The sequence below is a fragment of the Dreissena polymorpha genome, chromosome 2 (assembly GCF_020536995.1).
Source record: "Dreissena polymorpha isolate Duluth1 chromosome 2, UMN_Dpol_1.0, whole genome shotgun sequence".
NCBI classification, from domain to species: Eukaryota; Metazoa; Mollusca; class Bivalvia; order Myida; family Dreissenidae; genus Dreissena; species Dreissena polymorpha.
In genome coordinates this window covers 41,770,619-41,798,315 of record NC_068356.1, presented here as the reverse complement: position 1 = coordinate 41,798,315, position 27,697 = coordinate 41,770,619, and the positions used below count along the sequence as shown (strand labels likewise).

Here is a 27,697-nt window from a genome sequence, read left to right as displayed (position 1 = left end):
AATCCTATTTATAATGCTTAATTTTTCCCAATTTCATGGTTAATCGCGCTATTTTTCCCAATTTCACGGTTTATCGCGCTAATTTTCCCAATTCAAATGGCACAGGCTGTAACAAATTAAAGCAAAAAAAATCACTGTATTTTATAGAACAAAATGAGTCTAGCTTGTTGTCTTCTTGATTGCAAGGTATTCCAATTCAAATCCTTAATTATATTTGTGACCGTGCCCGGTGTCTTGCTGTAATTATTCGTTACAAATCTGGCGGCTTAACGCTGAACATTTTCAATTTTATCAATATCTTTCTGATGGTAAGGGTCCCACACACTAGAGCAATATTCCAAGGATGGTCTAACAATGCTGTTATATGCCGCTGCCTTAGTTTCCATTTTAGAAGAATGAATGTTTCGTTTTAAGAATCCTAAGCTCTGGCTTGCTTTACTACTAATTTTATTTACGTGAGGTGACCAGTTTAAAGTTGAGCTTACTTCAACGCCAATATAAGTGGCTTGGTTTACAACAGACAGAGGTTGATTGTGAAGAGTGTAGGCTGTTTTTAATGGTTTACGGTTTCTCGTTACATGCATGATATGACATTTTTCTATGTTAAAAGACATCTTCCATTTCAGCTCCCACAATGATAGACTATCAACGCCAAGATAAGTGGCTTGGTTTACAACAGACAGAGGTTGATTGTGAAGAGTGTAGGCTGTTTTTAATGGTTTACGGTTTCTCGTAACATGCATGATATGACATTTTTCTATGTTAAAAGACATCTTCCATTTCAGCTCCCACAATGATAGACTATCTAGATCTCTCTGAAACTGAATAGTGTCAGCCAAAGTTTTTATGGATCTGTACATGACACAGCAGGGTCTTCCCCAGGCCATTTAAGCGCCCCTTGCCGGGGCGCTTGAATTTCGAAATCATAGTCCCCGGGGCGCTTGAAATTTTCCAATCAGTGTATTCTTCAGTAAAAGAAAGTGGAGATTGTCCAAAAAAATCAAGGTTTCCCTATCAGTGTATCAATATTCCCTGTTTAAAAAGAGCACTCGATACCTACTTTCACAAGTTATCGCCATAAACACCACATGGGGTAATGGATAATCCACTGATAAGAGAATAGCATGACGCGCATATCGATTATTCTAGCCACATTACACAGTCATCTAAATGCTGACAAGGATGTATCTGTTAACTTTCCAGTCGTCAAACTGTGAAGTTCATCGTCCAATCGGTTACGCGAATGCTTATGAGGGCGGGGTTAACTATCGACCATTATCTTTGATTGACGTCGGGAATGAAGTAAGAGTTTATCGCAGCTTGATTAGCAAGCAGTTGTACCATTTGAGTAATATAAAACCGGTAATTAGTACAGTACAGAACATTAAAGACGGTTTCGGGCATCATCATCACACCTTTTTACTGTAAACAAGTGTTACCTATGACTCATAATTAATACGAGAAATTAATTGCAAGTAGTAAACAATTAATTATTATAGCGGTTACAATTATGTGATAACAATTTATTTAATTCCAGTACATGTATATTTCAACATGTCCATTTATAGAACTGATTCACCTTGTTTTTCTGACATTTATTCGACACGTAATGCGCTTTAACAAATTTTCGTTGAATTAATTACGTACCCTCCCGAACCCACCCCCGGGGCGCCTGAACAAATTCCTGGGGAAGGCACTGACAGTCATCCGCAAATAGACGGACGTTTGACTAAAATCCATGATGGCAACATCCATCTGGTCTCTCTGCATGGTAGAAGCTAAGTCATGGATAAAACCCACAAGTTGGGTTTCGCAAGACCGCCGGGCTCGAAAGCCATGTTGGTTGTCCACCAGGATATTAAAGTTGTCAAGATGGTCTAAGATGTTACTAAAAACGATATGCTCCAGCAATTTACAAGCAATACATGTTAATGAGACTGGTCTATAATTACTAGCTTGGTACTTTTCACCTTTTTTAAAAATAGGAGCTACAAAAGCCATGGACCAGTCAGAAGGGACAGAACCAGAAATAAGTGATTTGTTAAAAAGAAATTGTAAAAATAGGTGCAATTTCGTTTGCACATTCCCGTAAGATTCTGGGTTTGATTTTGTCTGGCCCTGTGGCCTTGTAAGGATTCAGTTTGAGTAGGAGTTTCTTAACACCATTTACCGTAATATTAATTGATGGCATGTTTTTATACGGGCTATTACCAAGATCTGGATATGAGCTGTTTGTGTCATTAGTAAAAACAGAAGAAAATTGTTAATTTAAGACTTCAGCTTTTTCCTTGGGGTTAGATTTTAAGACCCCATCATCCCTCAAGGGTGCTACACCACATGTGTCATTTTTTAAGCTTTTTATGAACCCCCAAAAACGTTTAGTTGTCCCATGTTTATGTTCTGTTTCATCACATATTATGTTGTTCATGTAGTCCCAGTAAGAGTTACGAATTTTCTTTTGTATTAATGATCTGATCTTCTTAATTTTTGGAAGTAAAGTGTAATTTTTAGTCTTTTTCATTTTGCTTGTTTTATTTGATTTCAAATTTATTTTAAATTCAACACTATAACAGTTACTGAGTAAGCAGTTAGTTAGTTCTTCACCTCAGGGATCATCCTAGAGGGCAACAAGGCGACATTGTCGCCCTACGATGCTTGATATCGCTTTCTGATTACATGTACATCAAAGCGAAAACAAAATCTCCGTCATTTTCCAATATTTTTTCTTTGATAATATGCCGCGCGCGTGCGCTTGAATGCTGTCACTAATACTGCCATTGTTTATTGTGTGCAATTATCGGTTATCTAATCTACTGATAGCGACAGGATTTGCTACGCATCACTGACCGCTAATGCAAGTCGCCTTGGTTTATTCCAGTCGAGGCATTGTGTACACACCGGTTTTACAGACGATAGTGTATTAACGTATCCATATATGTAAAGAATGCCAGTCGAAGCTCCCGACCTCGTTTACAGTTTTTCAATAGGCTCTTGTAACTGTTATTTGTCAAGGTGGCCGGGAACCAATACAGCCATTGTTCACATGTTGGTCATTTATTGTTATGCTTGACGTTTTGTACAACTTAAAACAGTCCGAATCTCACTGCTAAATTTCAGTCATAATATATTTGAGTACTGAGCTTAACAAATATCATAAACAGAGAAACAGACTTACACATTAAAAGTTTAATCCAAAAACGCAGTAAAAAGCACGTGGGAACATTACATTAAAAGTCAATAACGTCATTCAAACATTAGAATTACCGGCACGCGACACTCAGTGGGAGAATTACAATTTAGGTAATTTCAGAATGTTATGGTGTGTTACACCAATTTATGTATAATCAGTGCTCACGCTGCTGCCAGACATTATCGCCAATGGCGATTATTTAATCCCACTGGCTATTATTTCTTAAAATTGTCTAGAAAAAATGGCAATTATTTTATCCGCCTACATCAAACAAAAATTAGCCTCTGCAAGTTTTCCAGCGAATGCAAAACGCCTGTAAATCGGGCCATCAAGCAGGAAAATTCAATAACGAGATTAACTGTGTACACACTCGACCCTGTGTATTGTCATACACGCGTCAATACGTCTGTAACATCGTGGCCTAGAGCGTTTTTCTAAATCAGTGTCCGACAGAAGTGAAATATTTCGGAAAAAATGTCTTGAGTTTTGGAATGTTGCTGTTATTCACGTTTTCGCTACTTTCTGAAAACCGTACCATTCTACGCATGTTGCAAATGTCCGTCATCTTGCAATTTTAAATTATGTATCTATGAGTAAAGTAAAGCACTGCAATATCACAACCTATATTGATTGCGTATTGGCAAGAGTGCGTTTTTTTTTCTGCAGTCAAACGATATGCATATTTTATTTCATGTTCAAAAGAGGTATCTCGACATGTTTTCGGACAGTCGTTTTCGGATACGGTACGGTTTGTTGATTTTAATTTACTTTCGGCGTTCTTTATAACATTTTTATAGAATGACGAATACATATGCGGTGTTACGGATGGTCTGGTTGACAATATTTTGCATTGTACTAACCAGAACTTGCACCTTGACAGACTTTAAAAATTGAACAATGTGAAAGGGCAGTTTTCTTATTTTATTAACACTAAGTACTTTAATAAAAGTATTTATCTTTTTGTTTTAAAGTATATATGTATGTAACTGTAGCTGATGTCTGGTTTGTTAAGTCACACCCACAACCTTGATTGTATTCTTTTGTAAAGCCATGATAATATTTTATAAGAAAATGACACTGATACATGTATTATGCTTGTTTTAAAATCCAATAGATATACATTTGATAAAACGTAGATAAAATGAGATTCTTTGTTTTTTCTTTTTGCCTTCAGTACCATTTTGCGGAAAAGTCCCCTTCTGTTTTAGCTATTTATTTTTTTTAAGAAAAAAATATGGCTATTATTTTCTGAAGGCCAGTGTGAGCACTGTATAATCGAATAAAACACAACAAATCTTGTAATAATAAAGCTATGGCCGGCATAGAACATAAACATGTAGTGTTGAAGAATCTCCCACGAAATGTTCGGGAGGTTTTTAAGAGTACACGTTACTCTCTGTCGTTAGTCTAATTTGCAAATTGAGACTGGTGCATAATGCGGAATTAATTGGGATAAATTGCCAATTTAAATTCAGTTAAAAATGTGCATAATTATGCAATAAAAATAGAAGAGAAATGACCAACTGCGTTACAGTGACTTATTGTGTGCAGAGGGGATAAAATATAGCATTAAGAAAATATAGTATTTGCATTGTTATTGTTATGCTTTTATCATATCGCCATGAGACATTGCCCGGTCTTTTATTTATTGATTTCTGATTGGTAAGCGGCTGGCACTGACATGAGCAGTGACTGATGAAACCTCTTCGCTACTGTCCTAAAACCGTACAATCTATGAACGTTGCTAATGTTCGTCATCTTGCAATTTTAAACTATCTATTAGCAAAGTAAATCACTGCAATATATTAGTGCAATATTATATTTTAAAGCAATATGTCAACCTAATAATATATTGATTATGTATTTTCTAGGTTACAGGTTACTGGTTTTCATTTTCTGCAGTCAAACAATATGCATATTTTACTTTATGTGCGAAAGACGTATATCGACATGTTTTCGGATACGTATGGTTCATCAATTTTAATTATTTTTGACGTTCTTTATAACATTTTTATAGAATGACGAATAAACATGCAGTGTAACGGATGGTCTGGTTGACAATATTTCGCAATGTACTAACAGAAATTGCACCTAGAAAGACTATAAAAGAACACTATGCTAGGGCTCTGCCCTATTGTCCCTTTATCCTACATCCTGAAGCTCTTGGCTTAAGTAGTAATAACATATGAATAAAATGTGTATTTTGGCCAAATAAACCACATGTGTTACAGTTCTTAGGAGAGCAATATCTCTATAACATCATGGCAGTTTAAAAATAAAATGTTTAGTTGGTGTTTCAGCATATTTTATCTTAGATATATGTATGTTTATTAATTGTGAAACATTAATATTAAAGTTCCTTTACGCGTTTGATCAAAGGTCGGCTCACTTCTCCCTAATAAAATTGGAAGGAGAAGTCACTTCTCCCTAAAATTTTGGGCTAGGATGATCCCTGCACCTTATTACTACTATAACTTAAATTGTTGTGTTCTGACATTTTCATTTTTGTGATTGATCATTTGAAAGAAATAAGTATTTTAATATATTATTTAATAGTAGAAATAAGAATTTGTACTTAAGAATTTTCGGGAGATTAATAACCCAAATTACTGTTTCTTTTAACATCTATACTTCTTGCTACAAAGCTGTGCTACCTGCAGGAATGTTACATGTGTTACATGTACAAACAGTCTCAGTACACATGCATCACCTGACTTTATTTTTACCTTGATATTTACCTATTTTTTCCCTGAATTAAATCAAATGAGCCAATGAATCAATACTAACAACAAGGCTTTAACTTGGTCTGGGAGCATCAGGCTTTATTGAGTGTAGCATCTTCTTTGAATCTGGGACACAAAATTGAAAAATTGTTAAGTTTGTCAATCTGTGAACAAGTCCTTTTGAATCAGATTATTGACACTGATTGTTTGATGATGACACTAAATCAGAGTTTATTTTTATAATACCAGTAGAGTTATGCAATGTTGCTCTCTATTGTTCAAATGCATGTACATGGTTTATTACAGTTATGAAAATAAATAAATAAATTCATTTTTAGTTCATGGCATTATATTGAATCAGTGAATTTAAAACTATAAACAACATGGAAGCGAGTTATTAAGTAAAGGCATTCTGCAGATTATTTATTATGTAAATAGCACTTACTAATTCAGAGTTATATAGCTTGTAACACAGAGTCAAAGTGTATCTTACATGCATTAAATCACATTGTTTCTGTCAGATGTATGTTATTTTATCTTGTCACACTTTTAAGTACAGTACAGGCAACGTGTACTTTGACAAACGCCACTCGTCGCGGTGCTCATTTTACGGTGTTTACTTACCAAACGACCCCCGCGATGGGTGTTCAGATCAAATATTCGCGGGGGCCGTTTTCCATAAGGTGGACACCGTGAATCACCGCGGGCCCATAATATCTACCGCGGTGTTCATCGTGTTCGCTAGAAATAAAATAATTGAACATAAACGTAGGTCGGTACCAATTTGCAGAAAGAATCTACCAAGTGTTTGAATGTTATAGGTGTCATTTGGTGTCTAAAAAATCAACAACGATTACGAACAATCACAATGGATTACCCCATACATGCAAAAATTCCCGTCTCTGTCCATTACCCGATAATCCCAAGATTTCCGATTTCATGCAAATTCTGGTCAATGTTGACGATAAAAGTGTGATAGAAATGCAAAAATCACAAACGTTTGCCATATCTCTAAACTATCAATTGAATTTCGGCATATGTTTCTATTTAAAGATTTGATGAAATAAGCGCCCAATCAGAACAGGTGTATTCCAACATTCGTAAATCACCTGACGCCTAGTGCGCGCGTTGAGTATAGTTCATGTTCTGTTAAAAATTGTAGCCACAAATAAATACATGTATATATGCCCATGATATTTTCATTTCCTTTGCTCTGAACCATAAAAAGCGCGGGAAAATTGGCGTGGTGTATTTATTTTTTACACAAAATCTTCGTAGCGCAGACAACATTGGGATCTTTTAATTTCGATTTAAAGTTTCGTAGTGAATTTCTTCTCAAGTACCGGGGAAGCTCGCGAATTATTTGGAATTGACATTTCATCTGAATAAAATAAAAATCAAACACGCATGCCATATTTAGATTTCATGCAACATGTACAAGTCATTTTCTGGAAATAGGGAGAAATGAAACCCAATTTTGTGAAACCAAAAGGGCAATTGCATTGATTAACACCATAAAAGTTAATCGTATTGATCATCTAAACGCTTAATTTTAGTTTCCGACTTAACGTACTGCCCGAGTTTAAGTACGCATAAATGTGCACATAATATCTATATGTACATGAATTATATGATTTTATTTTGTACATGTACATTTAAAACGCGTGAATGACCCTCGAAAACAGGTGTTTACGGTGGCTGCGCAGCATCGCGGTGATCACGGGTGTTCCCGTTAACGATAGCGTGCAATCGCGGCGATTTCGGGTGTTCTCCGAACACCGCGGTCAGTAGCGTGTCAGCCCCCAGCGAAATGTCACCCATCAGGAAAATTGAACACCGCAGACACGCGTTTTTGTCAAAGTACACGTTGCCTGTAGGTCTGTGTAGAAGGTGTAGTGACATACACAAGTCAAATTGATCAGTTGCATTTGAGTGGGTTTTTAAAAGCCCGCACTTAATAAGAGGGGGAGGGTACATGTATGTAGGTTTACCCTTGTCCGTCTGTCCCACTTTAGCTCTTAAATGTATTGCTGGGTAACCGTGTGTTAGGAGAGAGACTGTTAAAGCATTTCAACCAGCATGTAAACTTCAGAACCATATTTGAGTTGGGATTTTTTTGACAAAACTGGAATTATGGCCTTTTTAAAAAAAACAACAACAAACAAAACATTTTACAACTTTTGTTGCACGTAAGGCAAAACCTGAAAATAGTTACTCTTACAGAAATTTAGTACAAGTCATGAATTGTTGAAATTGATTTCCAGTATTCTCGCCAGTGGAACCCGTGAAGTTGGTTACCTTTTTTTTTGGTCAAACAAATAAACTTAATAATAAACTAGAAATGGCGCGGCAGAGGTCGACGCGTATCCCCACGCCGCATGTTTGATCCAGGGGACGCCCAAAGGTTGGTAATGGGGCCATTCATAGTTGAGATTGACCGTATTGTCATAAGAGATGTTCAGTATCAATTTGAAGTAAATCGGTGTAGAAATGAAGAATTTATAGTAAAAGGCAATTTTGGGTGGGCATGGTCTATGTGGGCGAGGGCGCCCCAGGGTTGGTAATGGGGCCATGCATAGTTGAGATTGACCATATTGCCATAAGAGATGTTCAGTATCAATTTGAAGTAAATCAGTGTAGAAATGAAGAAGTCATAGTTAAAGGCAATTTTGGGTGGGCGTGGTCTATGTGGGCGGGGGCGCCCCAGGGTTGGTAATGGGGCCATACATAGTCGAGATTGACCGTATTGTCATAAGAGATGATCAGTATCAATTTGAAGTAAATTGGTGTAGAAATGAAGAAGTTATAGTTAAAGGCAATTTTGGGTGGGCGTGGTCTATGTGGGCGGGGGCACCCCAGGGTTGGTAATCGGGCCATATATAGTTGAGATTGACCGTATTGTCATAAGAGATGTTCAGTATCAATTTGAAGTAAATTGGTGTAGAAATGAAGAAGTTATGGTAAAAGGCAATTTTGGGTGGGCGTGGTCTATGTGGGCGAGGCGCCCCAGGGTTGGTAATGGGGCCATGCATAGTTGAGATTGACCGTATTGTCATAAGAGATGATCAGTATCAATTTGAAGTAAATCGGTGTAGAAATGAAGAAGTTAATGTAAAATAACATAAAAAAATGAGTGAAAATCTCTGACCTGGCCCCACCCCAACCCCCATAACTTTTGACCCAGAGGTCAGATCAAAATTCCAAATAGTGCAGGGTCGCACATATGCTCATAGCTACCATGTGTGTAAGTTTCAAGGTTCTAGTGCTTATAGTATAGGAGGAGATAGTGGCCAGGATGGACGGACAGACGGCGGAGATAACCACAATATCCCCACGCTTTTCAAAAAGCGTGGGGATAAAAACACTAATTAACATGTTATTAGCAGATGATGATTAAAAGCATATGAAATAAATAATAATAATAACTAGAGTGAAAATTATCATTAAGTCTGAAAACCTTAACAATATTTTGCAAGGAAAGCAAATTTACGATTTTAAAAAAAAAACAAAAAGGAAAGCAAATTTACGAATTAAAGAGAAGAAAATTCATTAATGAATTTAAAATAAGCCACAACATAAGATTGAGTACCGTAAAACGTTGTGTACAACGCGCATTTATGTATAACGCGCATCTTCTTTTTGAAGCAAAAAATTGGGAAAAAAAAGTTTTTGAAGCAAAAAAATCAGGGAAAAAATTCCGTACCGTAACACCATTACTGACATGACCGTCGATAAACAAACAATGGAGGTGTGAAGCTGTTTGCCAGTTCGCATGTTTTGATAATAGCCCAGCTACATGTACACAAAACTTGACAGGTGACGCAAATTACGGTTAATCACAACCCCAATCTTAACAAGACGTATGAAAATGTGTAAACAAACACAACAACAATACCAACAAGAGTTGTGTTGGTTAAACACAATGCCCCCTACTGCGCCGCTTTGAAGCCATATATTTAACATTTGACCTTGAAGGATGACCTTGACCTTTCACCACTCAAAATGTGCAGCTCCATGAGATAAACATGCATGCCAAATATCAAGTTGCTATCATCAATGTTGCAAAAGTTATGACCAAGGTTAAAGTTTTGGGACAGACACACACATACAATGACAGACAGAGTCTGACAGACACATACAATGACAGACAGACAGACAGGCCAAAAACAATATACCCCAGATCATTCGATCCGGGGGCATACACATTTTTATTACAGGTTTTTTTTTCCTTCTTTGAGACCCGCCGAAAATCGGCCCTTTCCCCTTGGATTTTTTTTTTTTTTACCTTTAAATCCATAAGTTTTCCTGATCCAGCATAGAAAATTGAAAATATTGCATAATTAAATTATCTGCTGCCTTGAATTTGTTTTAAAAACAGTAACATATGTTAAATTGATTATTTAAGACTTTCCTTATTTTCCAAAAAAATCCGGCTTTTCGCGTGATTTTTTCCCCCAAAATCCGGCGTTTTGTGCAATTTTTTTCCCCTCAAAATAGGCCAGGCCCTTTCCCCAAAATCAGATAAAAAACCCTGTATTAACACATTTGAAGAGCAAGAAAAATAATCATAAATATATTGGGAAAGACCTTGCCGACATACTATTGTAAATCAAAAGGTGCCCCCAAAATAACTTGTGTAACCCTAGCAGGCTAGCACAGTAGGGTATAATATTGTGGGAAAAAACAATAACATTCAAATAAAAATGGCTTCCTTGTTTTTCATTTTCTTCTTCAAGTTTATTGGATTAAAATGCTGTGTACGTTCCTAAAAAAGATAGAAAATATTAATGTTAAGTTAACTTTATAACGTTTGTCCATCCAGTGCTCCAGCTAGGATTTAAAAAGGGCAGGGGGGCTTTTTTGTCAAAAGGGCACTTTCAAGTGTGCGGGCTTTTCCGGAATGCTTCCTGTTGCATGTTAATTTATATGTTATTAATAATTGTTAGAATATATTATTCCCATTATTATTAAACCATTTAAATATAATGTCTACAATGAGAAATAAATTAATTACTTGTAATGTAATAAGAAATTGATTAAGTATCATATTTAAAAAAAAATTATATATATATTTTTTTTTTAAAGGGCAGGGGTGCCCTAGAAAGGGCATGGCGGAGGTTCGGGAGGGCAGGGCGAGGCGCCCTCAAATTTAGGCCTAGCTGGAGCACAGTCCATCTATATTCAGATCATAAATTTAACAATTATTAACATAGTTACAGTTAAAACAACAGGGAGCAGAATGGTGCAAGTTACTGTTACTCGGTAACTGACAAGGAAAAAATCTCTTGGCATGGCTGTAGTGGTGTATAACGCGGTCAAGTTTTTAAAATTATATTTTGGGGTAAAAAAAGTGCGCGTTATACACAGCATTTTACGGTACTTAAAGAGTGAAATAGTTTAGTTGCGCAATATTGCAAAAACATTTTTTTATAAAAACTTCCGAAGCTAGTGGTTAGGAAGTTGAGACACACTGTTTTCTAAAATTAACCTTTTTCTGCTCAGATGGGCATTTTGATCAATTTGCAGTTCCTTAGAAAATCTAAATAAATTAAAGACCAAGTTATAGATTCAAGTTTTGAAGTATTAATTCACAACCGTAAGATACTGATGAGAAGCAAACTGTGTATAACCTGAACAGCCTGTGAGTTTCTTGAATTACTCGCAGGCTGGTCTGGTTTTATGCTGGTTGCATAAAGCCATTTTCAATTTGCTGCTGAGTGTGAAAGGGTTAATAAAAGTGCTTCAAGAGACCTCAGACTGGCCTCAGTAGATGTCAGATGTGGCCTTTATGCATTGCATAGCTTAAAATAAATATTACAATAGGTTCGTCCTGTCCGTTGTATTAAGGCACTGATTCTTCTTGTTTGTTTACTGAAAAATACCAGAGTTATTTAATCTCCCCCTTGTATCAAAATTCATTTAAAGTGTGTACCTTTATCACTCAATTTACTGAACTCATTTGAATAGTGCTAGATAAGGAGAATTAAATTACTTGTGAAACATGTTCAGTAATTTAGTATAATACATTTGGCTTATTTCATTGTATTTGCTAGTGCTGTGTATGATGATCGGGCGATTGTTGACTTAACAAATTGAGAAATCTGTGTGTTAACAAATAAAGAGGTCATAGTGAACTAACAAATCTTCCAAAAATCTGCATTTGCCTAGTAGGCATGAAACCATTTATAAAAAGAGCCAGATAAGTGGTAAATAGTAAAATCTTTACGTGTAATTGATTGCTCACTTCAGTGTGGCAAGATTGTTATTTTCTCATTGTATTTTCAAGTTGTTATTCTGTTCCCACTTTTAGTGTTACTGTTGCATATCAATACTGGTTGCAAATTGGATTTAAATTGTACATATTGTACAAAGCTTACAAATATTTTAACAAGCAAACAATTAATGTAAACTCTAACTCTCTTGTGTGTCTTGACTAGTTCCAATACAGATGCCCTATTTAAATGTGTGGTATATTTGATGAGATTCTAAAATTTGCAAATTAGATGTGTCCTAAATCTTTTAAAGTGACTACATGTATTTAAGTATTTTACACTGTACATGCAGATAGAATGCGTTCCTACAGAGGTGTTAATGTAACTCTTAAACTGGGTATAATTACAACAACTAATCAAACTACTGTTAGCATTGCTGCATCATAACATTTATGGACCGTATTATTGTATTAAACATTGTATGTTGAACTTGAACATCCTTGCACGACCCAATTCGGAGAACAGTCATGTATGGTTTAAGGATGTATTTTTTCTTACAATGTATATAAATCTAAAAGTGTTCCAAATTCAATTATAAAAATATGTTTGACATTTTTAAACAATTTATTTTTATAAAACAACTTAAAAAAAATTAAAGGGCAGAATTCCATTTGATGATCATTGGCTGTACATTCAGAAGCTGTTTGATTGAATCATTTAAAAGAGACTGGTCTTATAATATACATTTATTATTTTGCTCATCTTTAAGAATAAACAGAAAGGAATGTTACACTATTTTCTTATAAAACTGCACAAAAACATGTAATGTAAGTTCACATTTATCATCAAAGCAATCTTATAGAATAAGCCACTTATAATTACGGTCAACTACAGTCTAATTAATTCTCTTGCAGAAAAGCATTTGTGAGCATTGTATAGTGATTAAGCTGAAATCAAAGATTGATCCATCGATACATTTCAGACAAACTGAATACGATCAGGTTACAGAATGTTTTTAACTTGACTTGTGCAAATATGGAACAGTTAGAAGCACGCCTATCATGGGTAGATATATTAACTGTTAGGACATGTATCCCCAAATCCTCTGTTTGTGGATTTAATGCTGCACATTTATTAGGCCAAAAAGTCAAAGCCTTTCCTAATTTATGTCAACATTGTATTACAATGTGAAATAAATGTACTGGGGATAAATAACTGAACTTAATTGAAGAGAAACTTTAATAAGGATTTCTTTTGTACTTAACTGTTTGATGTAAAAACAAATAGGACCACTCATTGTTAATAAATACCTTCTGGATAAGAGAATCAATATATCAACTAGCTTATATTGGGTCAAAGTGATTGACTGTATTAATAATTCAGCAGACAATGTTTATTAATCTATCTAAAGGGGTGTTATATGGGGCATAAATTAACTGTCACTAGCCCAAAGAAACATGTTTTTACTTTGGGTACAATCAATTATATAATTGACCAAAAGTCATCGAAATTAATGCATCTTCTGTAACAGTGCAGTTATACCATGTTACTGCCTGTATAATTGTATAATAAATTCACACTATGTGAAACAACTCTTAACAAGTTTGAAACTGGATGTTCTTTGCCGTTCAACTCCTAAATCAAGTAGACACCTGTGTATTATCTAGCTATTAATTTAGCTTCTGGTACTGGAGTTGTTCACAAAATGTTTGTATCCAAATTTGAAATGTCATAATTTACTGAATGTTTCCTGTCATGTTATGCTAATGCCCTGCTTTTTGCCAAACTATTGTTCTTCTGAACTGATGAGCCTCTTGGCTTAATGCATGTGTGTAAAGTCTCATATCAGATTATGATTGATTTAAAGTTATCAAAGGTGTTTTAAGGCTGTAATGTTTTTCTGTTTAAGACTTTCTTTTAATTAATAATTCCATACTTGCGGAAAGTGTCGTCCCTGATTATTAACAATTACATGTGCAATTTGCAGAGGCAAATCTGGGACGACACTTAACGCACACTCAATAAAACCATTTGTCCCAGATTGAGGCTCATTCGTGTCCACTATTGTGCATGACTTATTGCACTGGCTGAAAAAATCCAACTGATCCTAACAAAATGATTGATCTCCTATTAAATGCCCCCTTCCCACAAGGAAAAGCCTACATAATTATTATGAATGAATTAATGTTATCAAAGGTGTTTAAGGCTGTAATGTATTTATGTGTAAGACTTCCTTTAAACTAAAATTTCATATGTAGGGGGAAAGTGTCGTCCCTGATTAGCCTGTGCAGACTTTACAGGCTAATATGGGACAACACTTTACACAGATGTATTTAGACCAGTTTTCCCAGAACAAGACTCTGATGTATGCCTGTTTCAGACTGGAGGAGACGCGCGAGGAGTTGGAGGAGTTCCAGATCAGCAGCAGGGAGTTGGAGGCGGAGCTGGAGGCCCAACTACAACAGCTGGAGAAGAAGAATGAGGTCCTTGATCAGAACAACTCCAAACTGCAGCACGAGGTTGACTCACTTAAGGTAGCATTGTTCTTTTGGTCAAATTTGGGCGGAAATTCAGCCCCATTCCAATGCTTATAAAATATTGTTTACGAAATGACTGCCAAAAATTCTCAATTGAAGGTTTAAAAAAAATATTTGTTTATGTATCACATCAAGTAGATCTTCTTCCTAATCAGCTGATTCAGCTCTATAAGTTGAACCTTAATAGACATAATATTGACAACACTTTAAATCTCAATTTTATAGGATTTGTTAGCAAAAAAGAACAACAACATTTTCCATTTTACTATCATGCAATCAAATAATCCAGGTCATGGGAAAGCTTGATTTTATATTCAAAAGAAGAAGCGTTATTATGACATGAAGCATGGGTTGCATATTTTTCCGACAATTTCATAATTTTCTAGCCCCAAATAAACAGTCATGATGTATTTTGTGAAAATCCTTTGAACCAATTAAAAGCATGCACAAATAGGAATTCATATTCATGTACTCATTAAATTCTTTCACGGGTAAAGCCTGGGCTTTAAATTTGAATGCAGAATTAAAACTTCGTAGCGCAGGGGAGACAACTAACGCTTAGATCTTCACTTTCGGTTAAAAATGTTTGTTCTTTAACCCTTTATCACTTAGATACGTATTTTGAAGCATTTGTAGTCCCATAGAAAGTTATATTTAATTAAATATCTTTATTACTAAATTCCAGTTCCAAAGGCTTCATTTTCAACCCTTGGGTAATGATGAGCAGCAAACAGCATATACCTGAACAGACTGCGAGTTACTTGTAGGCTGTTCTGGTTTTATGCTGGTTGCAAAAGCCATTTTCACTTTGCTTCTTATTAAGTGACAAAAAACTTATTATTTACAAATTAGTTTGTGAAAGAGAGTAAGTCTATCAACTTTCTATTGAAAGTATACAGATTAGATTTTAGTAACAATAAAACTTACATGTACAACATCTTGTACATGAGTCAAAGACAATCAGTTTTCTCAAATTATTTACATGTATGCAGCTTGCACAATCCTGCAATATTGTCAGTTTTGGCATAAATTTAACCCAGTGTCAAACAATTCCGGCGGCAAACAATCTTCATTGATATTTTTAAAATGATCGGATTCAACCTGAGGAGACACATTCATTTGAGTCTCGGACTGGGGGAAAAGGGGCTTAATGCAAGTGTATAAAGTTTTGTCCCAGATTAGCCTGTGCAGACTGTGCAATCAGGGACAAAATTATATGCCCAGACATGATTTGTTTGGAAGAGACTTCCTTTAAATAAATGTTCCATAAAAGCGGAATTTCCAATTTAAATTTAGTGCTCTTATTTCTTATGAAGGTAAATTCACAAGTATTCTTTTATGATCATTGTGACAGTTTTGCAAAAAGACTTTGTGACTGGTATTTTTCATGATGTAGTACAATGTGCGTATAGTACATTATTTTAATTTTTCCAAAGTATTGTGCTCTGATTTATTGTGCAGATTCATTTTCAAGTATTCTTCAATGGGCATTATTAAAGTTTGGAGAAAAGGCTTTTTGTTAATAGTGCTCTCCATTACAAATTACAATATGTTTATGATACTGCTATTTTGTTTCACTTCTAACGGAATCTGTTACAAACCATCTCAGATTATCAACAAATGATTCATTCTGGTTTCACTGTAATTAGACTGTGTTTCGATCAGTCAACTTCCGGAGTTTTGGAGTTTTTGTAGCTACTCATACAAGTTTTTAATGCACAAAGATGAGAAAAATGTAAATGATACGTTTTTGTTTCCATATGCTTCTAAACTTGCAAATAATCCTTCAAAAAAACTATGATATTATGCCTTAACTGGTATACATTTTTTTAGAATCTGTCAAATATGTATACTCATGCGCTTTAATTATTTAACATAGTTTAAATTCTTGTCTGTTAATCATCCATAATAAAATCACATGTTATTGTTCATGTGTTCTGCATGTAGATAAATTTAAATTATATCAGATAACACGTCATTCTGCTGTCAGCTGTTTAACAAATCAATAGGGTTTTCGGTAGATAACTAGATTTGACCCAGATGTAACATCTTGTAAGGTATTTCTTTTAATAAGTGTGCAGGGAATAATTGTTATTGCTGGATTGCCAATAAACTATGATTTATTTCATCTTTTATGTCTTGTATGATAATGGGATAATATTAATAAAAAAAACTTGTGCAGAAATGATATTACATTTTATCTGTAGATTATAAAAGGGAATATGTTTTCTTAATAGTAACTATACTAGCAATATCCCCCCCCCCCCATAAATATTTGTATCAATTAATTAATAATCGGATTATCTTATTAAGAAACTAGGCTGTCATGGATTTGGACCGTCCTGACCAGCATTTGTCAGATAATAATGATGCTGAAAGGGGGACCAATCAGGTGCAATCTGTGTTTAAAGGTGCTATCACTTTTTTTGCAACACAGAAAACTTACAAAGGCGAAAAAACAAACCGCGACAAACCAACAAATTCATTCTCAATTGTTTAGCAGACAATCGGTCTTGTAACTTAAATTGGACGTACAGGCCGGACCTAACAATGTTTTGCAGGACATGGCCGCTGGTCAGGTCATGTTTGGCTGAGATTGTATTAGGCAAAAACAACATAACATGTTTCTTTATTATCAATTTCCATCATAAATGGTCAGTTTTTTTACCACACTATCCTTTTACACTGTTGTAACTTGTCATATGTTGATTAATTACATGGACATATGAGTCGCGTTCTGAGAAAACTGGGCATAATTCATGTGCGTAAAGAGTTGTCACAGATGAGCCTGTGCAGTCTGCACAGGCTCATCAGGGATGACACTTTCCCCCTAAATTGGATTTGTGCTATTAAGAGACTTCATTTAAACGAAAAATGTAATAAAAGCGGAAAGTGTCGTCCTTGAGTAGCCTGTGTGGATTGCACAGGCTAATCTGGGACGACACTTTACGTACATGCAGTTTGTCCAGTTTTCTCAGAACACGACTTATATTTTCAACTTTTTATCATAAATATAATGTGTTTCTACATTCAATGTCTTTACTTAATCACTTATGTCACCTTAGTAATAATTCTATTACAGGACACTTTTTTTAGCTCGACTATTATATATGAAATATATATAGTGGAGCTATCCTACTCACCCGGCGTCGGCGTGACCGTCTGCGTTACCGTTAGTGTTAGCCTCTGCGTTAGCGTGCAAATGTTAAAGTTTTCTTATGTTATACTGTCAAGCACTCGAATAGTCGAGCGCGCTGTCCTCTGACAGCTTGTTATTTTTAGCTCATCTATTTTTTGAAAAAAAATTATGAGCTATTGTCATCACCTTGGCGTCGGCGTCCGGTTAAGTTTTGCGTTTAGGTCCACTTTTCTCAGAAAGTATCAATGCTATTGCATTCAAACTTGGTACACTTACTTACTATCATGAGGGGACTGGGCAGGCAAAGTTAGATAACTCTGGCGTGCATTTTGACTGAATTATGTGCCCTTTTTATACTTAGAAAATTGAAAATTTGGTTAAGTTTTGCGTTTAGGTCCACTTTTTTCAGAAAGTATCAATGCTATTGCATTCAAACTTGGTACACTTACTTACTATCATGAGGGGACTGGGCAGGCAAAGTTAGATAACTCTGGCGTGCATTTTGACAGAATTATGTGCCCTTTTTATACTTAGAAAATTGAAAATTTTGGTTAAGTTTTGTGTTAAGGTCCATTTTATTCCTTAAGTATCAAAGCTATTGCTTTCATACTTGCAACACTTACTAACTACCGTAAGGGGACTGTGCAGGCAAAGTTATGTAACTCTGACTGGCATTTGGACGGAATTATGGGCCCTTTATACTTAGAAAATTGAAAGTTTGGTTAAGTTTTGTGTTTTGGTCCACTTTACCCCTAAAGTATCATAGATATTGCTTTCATACTTGGAACACTAGCAAACTATCATAAGGGTACAGTAAAAGGACAAGTTGCATAACTCTGGATGTCATTTTTACGGAATTATGGCCCTTTTTTGACTTAGTAACTTTGAATATATGGTTAAATTTTGTGTTTTGATCCACTTTACTTCTTAAGTATCAAGGCTATTGCTTTCAAACTTCAAATACTTTCATGCTATCATGAGGTTACTGTACCTGGCAAGTTGAATTTTACCTTGACCTTTGAATGACCTTGATTCTCAAGGTCAAATTATTAAATTTCTCTAAAATTGCCATAACTTCTTTATTTATGATTAGATTTGATTGATACTTTGACAAAACTACTCTTACCTGACATACCACAATAGACTCCCCCCCCCCAACCCCCCCCCCCCCTATTTTTTTTTTTTTTTTTTTTTTTTTTTTAAGATCATCTCACAAATGACCACCACACCCTCACACTATACCCCCCCCCACCCCACCCCCCTCCCCAATTTTTTTTTAAAACGGTTAAAAACAAAACTATTTATTTGATTATTTTATGTTTGAAATACCGTCAACCATCGCACCCAATAATCCCCCCCCCCCACACCCCCCCTCCCCCCACCCGAATCCCCCCCCCCTATTTTTTTTTTTTTTTTTTTAAGATCATCTCACAAATTACCACCACAGCCCTCACACTATACCCCCTCACCTCACCCCCCCCCCAATTTTTTTTATGAAACGGTTAAAAAAACACAAATATTTATTTTTATTATTTTATGTTTGAAATACCGTCCAACCATCGCACCCAAGAATCCCCCCCCACTCCCCCCCCCACCCCCCCCCCCCCCGATTTTTTTTTCCTTTTTTTCGTATTTTTGGAAAAATATGTAATAAATGTCCACACCCCCACACAATGCACCGCTCTTCACTCCACCCCTCCCTCCTTTGTGATTGAAAATGAGAGTCCCTTCACCTTTAAAAAGAAAATAGATGAGCGGTCTGCACCCGCAAGGCGGTGCTCTTGTTTATTTTGCAATAGTCATTATTTCCTTGGACGAAAGCCCAAGTCGTTATTAAGTCCTTGTATTTCATATGATAAATGATATCCCGTGGTCAACTGGATGTCAACTAGTGCTGAATGCAACACAATTCCCTAGAGGTGGCAATTCTTTTGTTAAGAATGTTGACAATAGCCTAGAAGACAGAACGAAGATGAATACATGTTGTTTGCCTTCATAGAGATACACAATAAAAGTAACTTCTGTCAACTTAAAGAGAACAAAACTCCAAAGGTGGATGCATTATCTTCAAAATATGTGGACAGTATACACTGTTTTTTTTATGGTAACTTCGGGGCCGCTATTCTGCCCCATTCCCCTCAAAAAAGAGTATATATTTTTCCCCCATTTTGTAAAAAAATCCCCTCCAGAAGTTAAAAAAAAAAAAAAAAAAAAAAAATTATTTTTATTTTTTGAGAAAGAACTGTCTCATAATCATGATAAATATATCTCAAATTTATTTAATAAACAACTAAAAACGTATATAGCTATAATTTATATTATTTTGAATAATTATAAAGAGTTGTATTAAATAGTTTTTCCCAAATCAGTGGACTTTTTACATTATTTGCATTTTTCTCCTAAAAATGGCAAAGAAAAGACCTGATGTATCTATATTGTGTCAATATTTGTTGATAAAATCATTCCACTTTGGTCCATTTTATTGATAAAAAAAGCTCAAATTTGCCATTTTTTTCGATTTGAAAGATCCCAATTAAACTCAAAAAGGCTAAGAAAACTGAGACAGTGCATGAAGGCTTAACTGTCTGAAACTTAAATGTTGAAAAAATCATTGATATATATTTTAATTTTAAGAAAAAGGACAAAGGACAAAGACATTCAGCTGTGAATATTATATTCATACAAAACATGTGTATTAATATAATAAATATCATTACATATAAACAAGTGAATTTTTAATTTTTCCCCTTTTCCTAAAAACGACGCATTTTCCCCTTTGGACGGGCCCCGCCACCTTTCCCTTTTAAGTGAAAAAAAACACTGGTATATATCTGTATCATTGTAAATACCTTGGGTTAAGTCAATTTTTTGCCATTTTTGAGAAAATATTTCTAACATGAATTTCAATTGAAGTGGAATCTTGTATTTGATGCAAGCATTTTGTTATTTTGTCACTTTTGACTCATTCATAGTATCTGCTTTGCATCTTTTTGAGTGATATGTTACCATGAAACAAACAAACAGTTAATTTATATTACACAAATTGCTTTTTTGTTTACTAATATTCTTTATAATTTTAATCATATTTTAAATAATTTTATATTATTTATACAAAGCAAATATATATTGAGCAATCAATCAACATTCAAAAACAAAATATCAAGACTTATTTTGACAACTGAAAATGTCATCTGACTCCTGAACATTTCAAGCACCCTGTCTACGGGTTTTCAAAATCAGATTAAATATCTGAGTTTATATCTGTGTATTATTTTTTATGCCCTTGAAGGGTGGCATATAGTTTTTGAACTGTCCTTCAGTCAGTCTGTCCATCTGTCCGAAAACTTTAACATTGGTCATAACTTTTGCAATATTGAAGATAGCAACTTGATATTTGGCATGCATGTGTATCTCATGGAGCTGCACATTTTGAGTGGTGAAAGGTCAAGGTCATCCTTCAAGGTCAAAGGTCAAATATATGGCTTCAAAGCGGCGCAGAAGGGGCCATTGTGTTTCTAACAAACACATCTCTTGTTGTTGAACGTTTTGTGTATTTTTATTTCTTTTTCAATAATGCCATTATTATTATGTAAAACACGTTTGCAGCACTTTATTTCATTATTTTTTTTTACATTTTCTATTTTCTTGGACATATTACACAACATGGTCATAATTAACAACTATCATAATCAGTAGTCTGTGTGTGGGCCCTCCTATCAGTCTGTCTAGCACCAGATACCACTGAAGGGTTGATTTATCATTGCAGCAATTCTGAGAATGCTGGGTTATTACATACATGTACAGTAACACATACTTATGTGTTTCATACTGTGGGATGGGCTAGAAGCTACCTAGTGTGTGAGAAGGATTGAGGATAATCATAAAATAATACAATGAATGTGAGCCCAGTACATTATATTACATCAGCATTACCCCCCCCCCCCCTGATGTGTCTGGCAGGAAACTGATATGTTTACATTAGGTCATGTTTACAGTAGCTTGAGGGCAGAAGCTGATATTACCTATGTTAAATGTAGCCTTTCTTCCTTTGTCTGAAATGTTCTTAGTTTTATCAAGAACAATTAAATTATGGGAAAAATTAATGTAAAAGAATAAAGCTGCAAGTTGTTGTGATTAATTTGACAATATTTTTGTTGCGGTTTCACCATTGTCAATTACACATTTTTCAAGCAGTTAGTTATTGTAATTGTGTTGTTCACGTGGAAATGCTCTTATTACTTGTGGGATTCATGCATGTCGATGGCTATCACTGATTACTTGTGAGATTCATGCATGTCGATGGCTATCACAGCGTGGAAATGCTCTTATTACTTGTGAGATTCATGCATGTCGATGGCTATCACTGCGTGGAAATGCTCTTATTATTACTTGTGAGATTCATGCATGTCGATGGCTATCACTGTTTTCCCACGCCAATAAAGGTGTTATTACAACAATTACATACAAGTTTTTCTATTCCATATCAAAAACATGTTTTTTAAGATAATTAATCTAACCTGTTGTTAATAGCTTCAGATAAATCAATTTGTTTATAATATTTTCTTTAAAAAAAAGTAAAAAAAAATCTGTAAAAATCAAAGATGTTCTTTTTTATAAATTGCAAAAAAATAAAAAATTAAGGTGTTTTTGGGAGAATCCATTTCTCATAACAGAGCATTCTTGATAATCTTAACTGATGGAAATCTTAAGATTTAATGTTACCAGCATTGTCATTGGTATATTATTTAAGGTTGTAACTAAGTTTGAAATTGAGCTTATATAAGGTTGTGGAGCCTGGTGACTTAATTGTTTGTAAATGTCTTTCATGTAGAAATTAGTAAATAATTTGGTGATTTTTAAAGTACATGCAATCAATTTGTTAAAATTAAAAAAAAAATACTCTGATATGGAAAGAAATTCTATGACAGTTTTGAACGCAATGAACACAAAATTGTTCCTGTACTTTTCAGCATAAGCTGGAGTGTTTACAGTCCCAGAGTCACGGTCAGATCTCGGATCTGGAGAGTGAGCTGTCACAAGTGCGGGGTTTTAAAGACGAGCTTCAGAAATACATACGGGAATTAGAACAGGCTAATGATGACCTGGAGAGGGCTAAACGGTATGACAAATGAAGTTTTATGTCTCCCATGTACTGGAGAGGGCTAAACGGTATGACAAATGAAGTTTTATGTCTCCCATGTACAGTAATCCAGATTACATTGCAATTATTGTCAGTTGTACACAATATTTAGCAGAAGGGAACATGATCTCATATTCATGGAATTTTCAACAAGTTTTTATTTAATCGCAAACAGGCAGCAAAACTACGAAATGTACTTGAATTGACAGGAATGAAAAGATAACTTGTCTTTTTATATCTCTTGTTATGAATTATACAAATAAATGATTGATGAGTGGATGATTTTCAAAATAAAATTATTTTGGTATTTATAAGGGTTTTTGAATTTCAGTGGTATTTAACTAAATCTATTAAGTGGCCAATTAAATTAACTGATGAAATATGATAACTCTGCCTTAATTTTCCTGCATTTTGATGACTGTTTTAAACTCTTGAAGCAATTCAGCATACATGTATGTCTCATGTCCGTACATTTCTGAATACTGAAGGACATTCATAATTTCCGTGTACTTACATGATACTTACATATATTTTCCCTGAATGTTAACTGTTCTTTCAGAGCCACGGTAGTCTCGTTAGAAGATTTTGAAACCAGGTTAAATCAGGTACCAAAGTTTTCTGTTTTAAATGCACATATACTGAATGATGTAATATTATTGAAATTATTTGTTAATTATAAAACATTTATTGCTGTTTAATGAGGAACTGATGTAAGATGTAAGTTTCTGTTGTATACATAATATTATGATGAATGTGTTGGTGATGAGGATCTGATGCAGATGCTGCTGCTGATGATGATGATGCCCATAACAGTGTGGGTACTGAGCTCATGGTGGGAGAGCAGTCAAAATCCAAACTAGGCAAAGTTTTACAGGACAGCAGGTCCTGTAAAATGGGAAAAAATACAGGACCTCCTCTTTTTAGCTCACCTGATTGCTCAGGTGAGCTTTTGTGGCTGGTCTTTGTCCGTCTTCCGTCCGTCCGTCTGTCCGTCCACATTTGTTCATAAACACTCTTGAGGGCCACATTTATTTTCCAATCTTCATGAAAGCTGGTCAGAAGCTTTGTCTCAATGAAATCTCGGTCGAGTTCGAAACTGGGTCGTGCCGGGTCAAAAACTAGGTCACTAGGTAAAAAAAAGAAAAAAACTTGTAAACACTGTAGAAGTCACATTTCATGACCAATCTTCATGTTACTTTGTCAAAATGTTTGTCTTAATGATATGTTGGGTGAGTTCAAAAGTGGTTCCGGTCCGTTGAAAAACATGGCTGCCAGTGGGCGGGGCAGTTTTCCTTATTTGGCTATAGAGAAACCTTGTAAACACTCTAGAAGTCACATTTTTTGCCCAATCATCATGAAAAATGGTTAAAACATTGGTTTATTGATATCTCGGACAAGTTCGAAAATGGTTCAGATCGGTGAAAAAACATGGTAGCCAGTGGGCGGGGCATTTTTCTCTATATTACATGTATATAGTGAAAACATGTGAACACTCTAGAAGTCACATTTTTGGCCCAATTTTCATGAAATTTGGTCAGAACATTTGTTTCCTTGATATGAGAGTTGAGATCCAAAATGGGTTCCGGTCAGTTGAATAACATGGCTGCCGGGAGGGGGGGGGGGGGCAGTTTTCTTATATTTATATAGTAAATATATAGTAAACATGGCTGCCAGGGGGGGCAGTTTTCCTTATGTGGCTAGAGAGAAACCTTGTGATCGAACACTATAGAAGTCACATTTTTGCCGAATCATCGTGAAACTTAATCAATACATTGGTTTTATTGATTTCTCGGACAAGTTGGAAAAATGGCTCAGATCGGTGAAACACACTTTTTAGCTCACCTGATTGCTCAGGTGAGGTTTTAGGATTGGTCTTTGTCCGCCATTTGATGATGAGCAAAATCACATAATTAATGCCATAATTATTGCCCTTAAGTTGTCCATATTTTCATTATATTATACAAAATCCTTGTAAACCACTCTAGAGGTCACTATTTGTTTCAGATTTATGAATCTTGGTCATAATATTTATGTTTGTAAGCAAAGTTTGATGTTTGGGTAAGGGGGTCAACTCAAAATATAGGTCACCAAGTCAAACCTTACAAAAACAAAAACACTCCATACGCCACAGTTTTGGTTCAATAATGATGAAACTTGACCAGGATGTTTGTCTGGACAATATCTAGGTCAAGTTTGACGTTTTGGTAAAGATTGAATGAACCACTCCTCTCAGGTGAGCGAACAAAGGCCATCTTGGCCCTCTTGTTTTACAGGACCTACTGGCTACAGAATATAATAGCAAAATAACTTTCATTGCTGGGATCAAGGTGTTTATGATATAAAATGATAAATGAATAAAAAGCTATTAATTTCAAGGTCACCCATTGTATCTGACGTTAAATAATAATACATGCCATACATGGTACTAGTCTTGTTTAGTTAAAACATATTTTTATTAAATGTTGAACGCATGTTTACAGTAAAAAATAAACAGGAATCGCTCCTTTGTGATGTCTTAAGAACATTTTCCAAAACGAAAGTAGCTGATACTTGTTTACCTAAGCTACGTTTAGCGCGCATGTCAGATATGAGTCTGGTCAATACGGCCTAAATCGATGACGGCCTCGATAAATGACGACCAGCCATTTTCACGCATGGACATGGATGGCCAAGATAATAACGGTTGAAATGACAATGATCATTATTATACATTACTATTGCTATTAACAACCACACAAATTGATATCTGTATCATTTAAATTTAATAATCAGATTTATTATTATCTTGTTAAGCGACTAGGCAGTCATTGATTTTGACTGTCCTGACCCGCATTTGTAAGATGCACAAAAATGGACCAATCAGGTGCCCTCGGAAAATTCCGTCATTAAGAGCGTTTGTACAGAAAAAACACGTGTAAAAGAAGCTAATGCCATTTTTGCACTTCAGAAAACTTTCAGAGCAGTAAACAAACCTATAAAAACCAACGAATTCGTTCTCTTTTTTACCGGACAAGCAGTCCTGTAATTTGACCGACGGGCTGGCCGTTACAAAATTATACAGGACATGTCTGTCGGTCCGGCCATGTTTGGCTGAAACTGAGGGGGTTATGATTATTATGAAGTTTTCAATGACTGGGTTGATAATGATACTATTTATTTCATGTATGTCGTCATTGTTCTAGGGCCATAGAGAGAAATGCATTCCTTGAGAGTGAGCTGGATGAGAAGGAAACACTTTGTGAACTGTCCAGAGACTCAAAGACGAGGCCAGAGGTTTGACATTTATGTGTTTGTCATTGCGTGTCTTTGAAGCTTTTTTAGTACTGCACTAAACAGAATCCATTGGTTAAGTCTAATGTGTGGTGTGGTGTTAAATTGGATCTCTTGTCATATACAATGCCTATTTTATAATTTCCTTAATATAAGACACTTCTAGTTATAAGACGCACCTCACAAATGTATCCTTATCTGAGAAAAAAGTTTTTCTATTAAAAAAACACATTCTCAAGTAAAGTAGGCCAGAAATACAGCTTAACTAGCATTATTGCGTTCTTAGTTTTCAGCTATCAAAAATATTATTGTTAAAATCACATTGCACTTTACATACTATCATTTAAGGATGACTAATGGGGAAAAGTGTTGTTTTTAGACATTAAAGATATTCTTTTTGAACAAATTTTAAACATGGCAAGAAATTTAGTGATGTACAGCATTGATGTTGGGTGTTGATGTTTTTTCTGCCCAGTTCATAGCTGCAGTTCACTGAGGGTGTTGTGCAAGTTGACTTATCTCCCAGTATAAAATACTTTGATATTTATCTGTAAATCAAACAGAGAAGAATCATGTAAAAAATGTCATCCATACTTATTTCAAATATTAAGCCATGCTGTCTTCAAACACAGCCTGTTTAAGTGGTTTGTGTTACACAGCAATTTGACTGGATTGTGCTAAATATATGGGTAAAGTTGATGGAATATAAATGTTTAATCTATCAAGTTGTATCTATCATGTTATTGTTTAAAACACATTAAATATTTATTAGAATTGCCATGTGTGGATAAATATTATTGCATAGGCTGAATACCTTCTTTGTGTACTATTATTTAATGTGTACATATCAAAATAAAGTCTTCATTTTCAGAGTGTTTCATCCTCAAAAACAATTTCCATATACATTAGGCGCACAGTATTAAACAACGCCTCAGTTTAAATTCCACTCCACTCCAAACAACGAACCCAAACTATAAGGCATGAGCCTAAAATACAAACCATATGAGGGGAAAAAAGCTTACTGCATGTGTTAAACATGTCATCCCAGATAAGCCTGTTCAGGCCTTATCAGGGACGACAAGTCTGTGTGTAGATTTATTTTAGCTCACCTGTCACGAAGTGACATGGTGAGCTTATGTGACCGTGTGATGTCCGTTGTGCCTGTGTGCGTGCGTGTGTGCGTCCGTCAGTCAACAATTTGTTTGTGTAGACGTAGAGGTCACAGTTTCATCCAATCTTTATGAAAATTTGGTCAGAATGTTTATCTTGATGAAATCTGGGTTGAGATTGTATTTGGGTCATCTGGGGTCAAAAGCTAGGTCACTAGGTCAAAAACTAGGTCACAGGTCAAATATAGAAAAACCTTGTGTAGACAATAGAGGTAGCAGTTTTCAATCCAATCTTTATGAAATTTGGTCAGAATGTTTATCTTGATGAAATCTGGGTTGGGATTGTATTTGGGTCATCTAAGGTAAAAAACTAGGTC

At 35.2% G+C, this 27,697-nt stretch overlaps 1 protein-coding gene across 1 annotated transcript in view; it reads left to right on the top strand.

Annotated features, from left to right (window-relative positions):
- The window catches only part of LOC127869681 (nuclear distribution protein nudE-like 1), a 41,273-nt gene that overhangs the window by 1,446 nt on the left and 12,130 nt on the right, over positions 1 to 27,697 (top strand). The window contains 5 exon segments of the mRNA XM_052412339.1: positions 14,506 to 14,659; positions 22,772 to 22,920; positions 23,501 to 23,554; positions 26,124 to 26,179; positions 26,182 to 26,214. Coding sequence (XP_052268299.1) covers positions 14,506 to 14,659; positions 22,772 to 22,920; positions 23,501 to 23,554; positions 26,124 to 26,179; positions 26,182 to 26,214 — 446 coding nt within the window.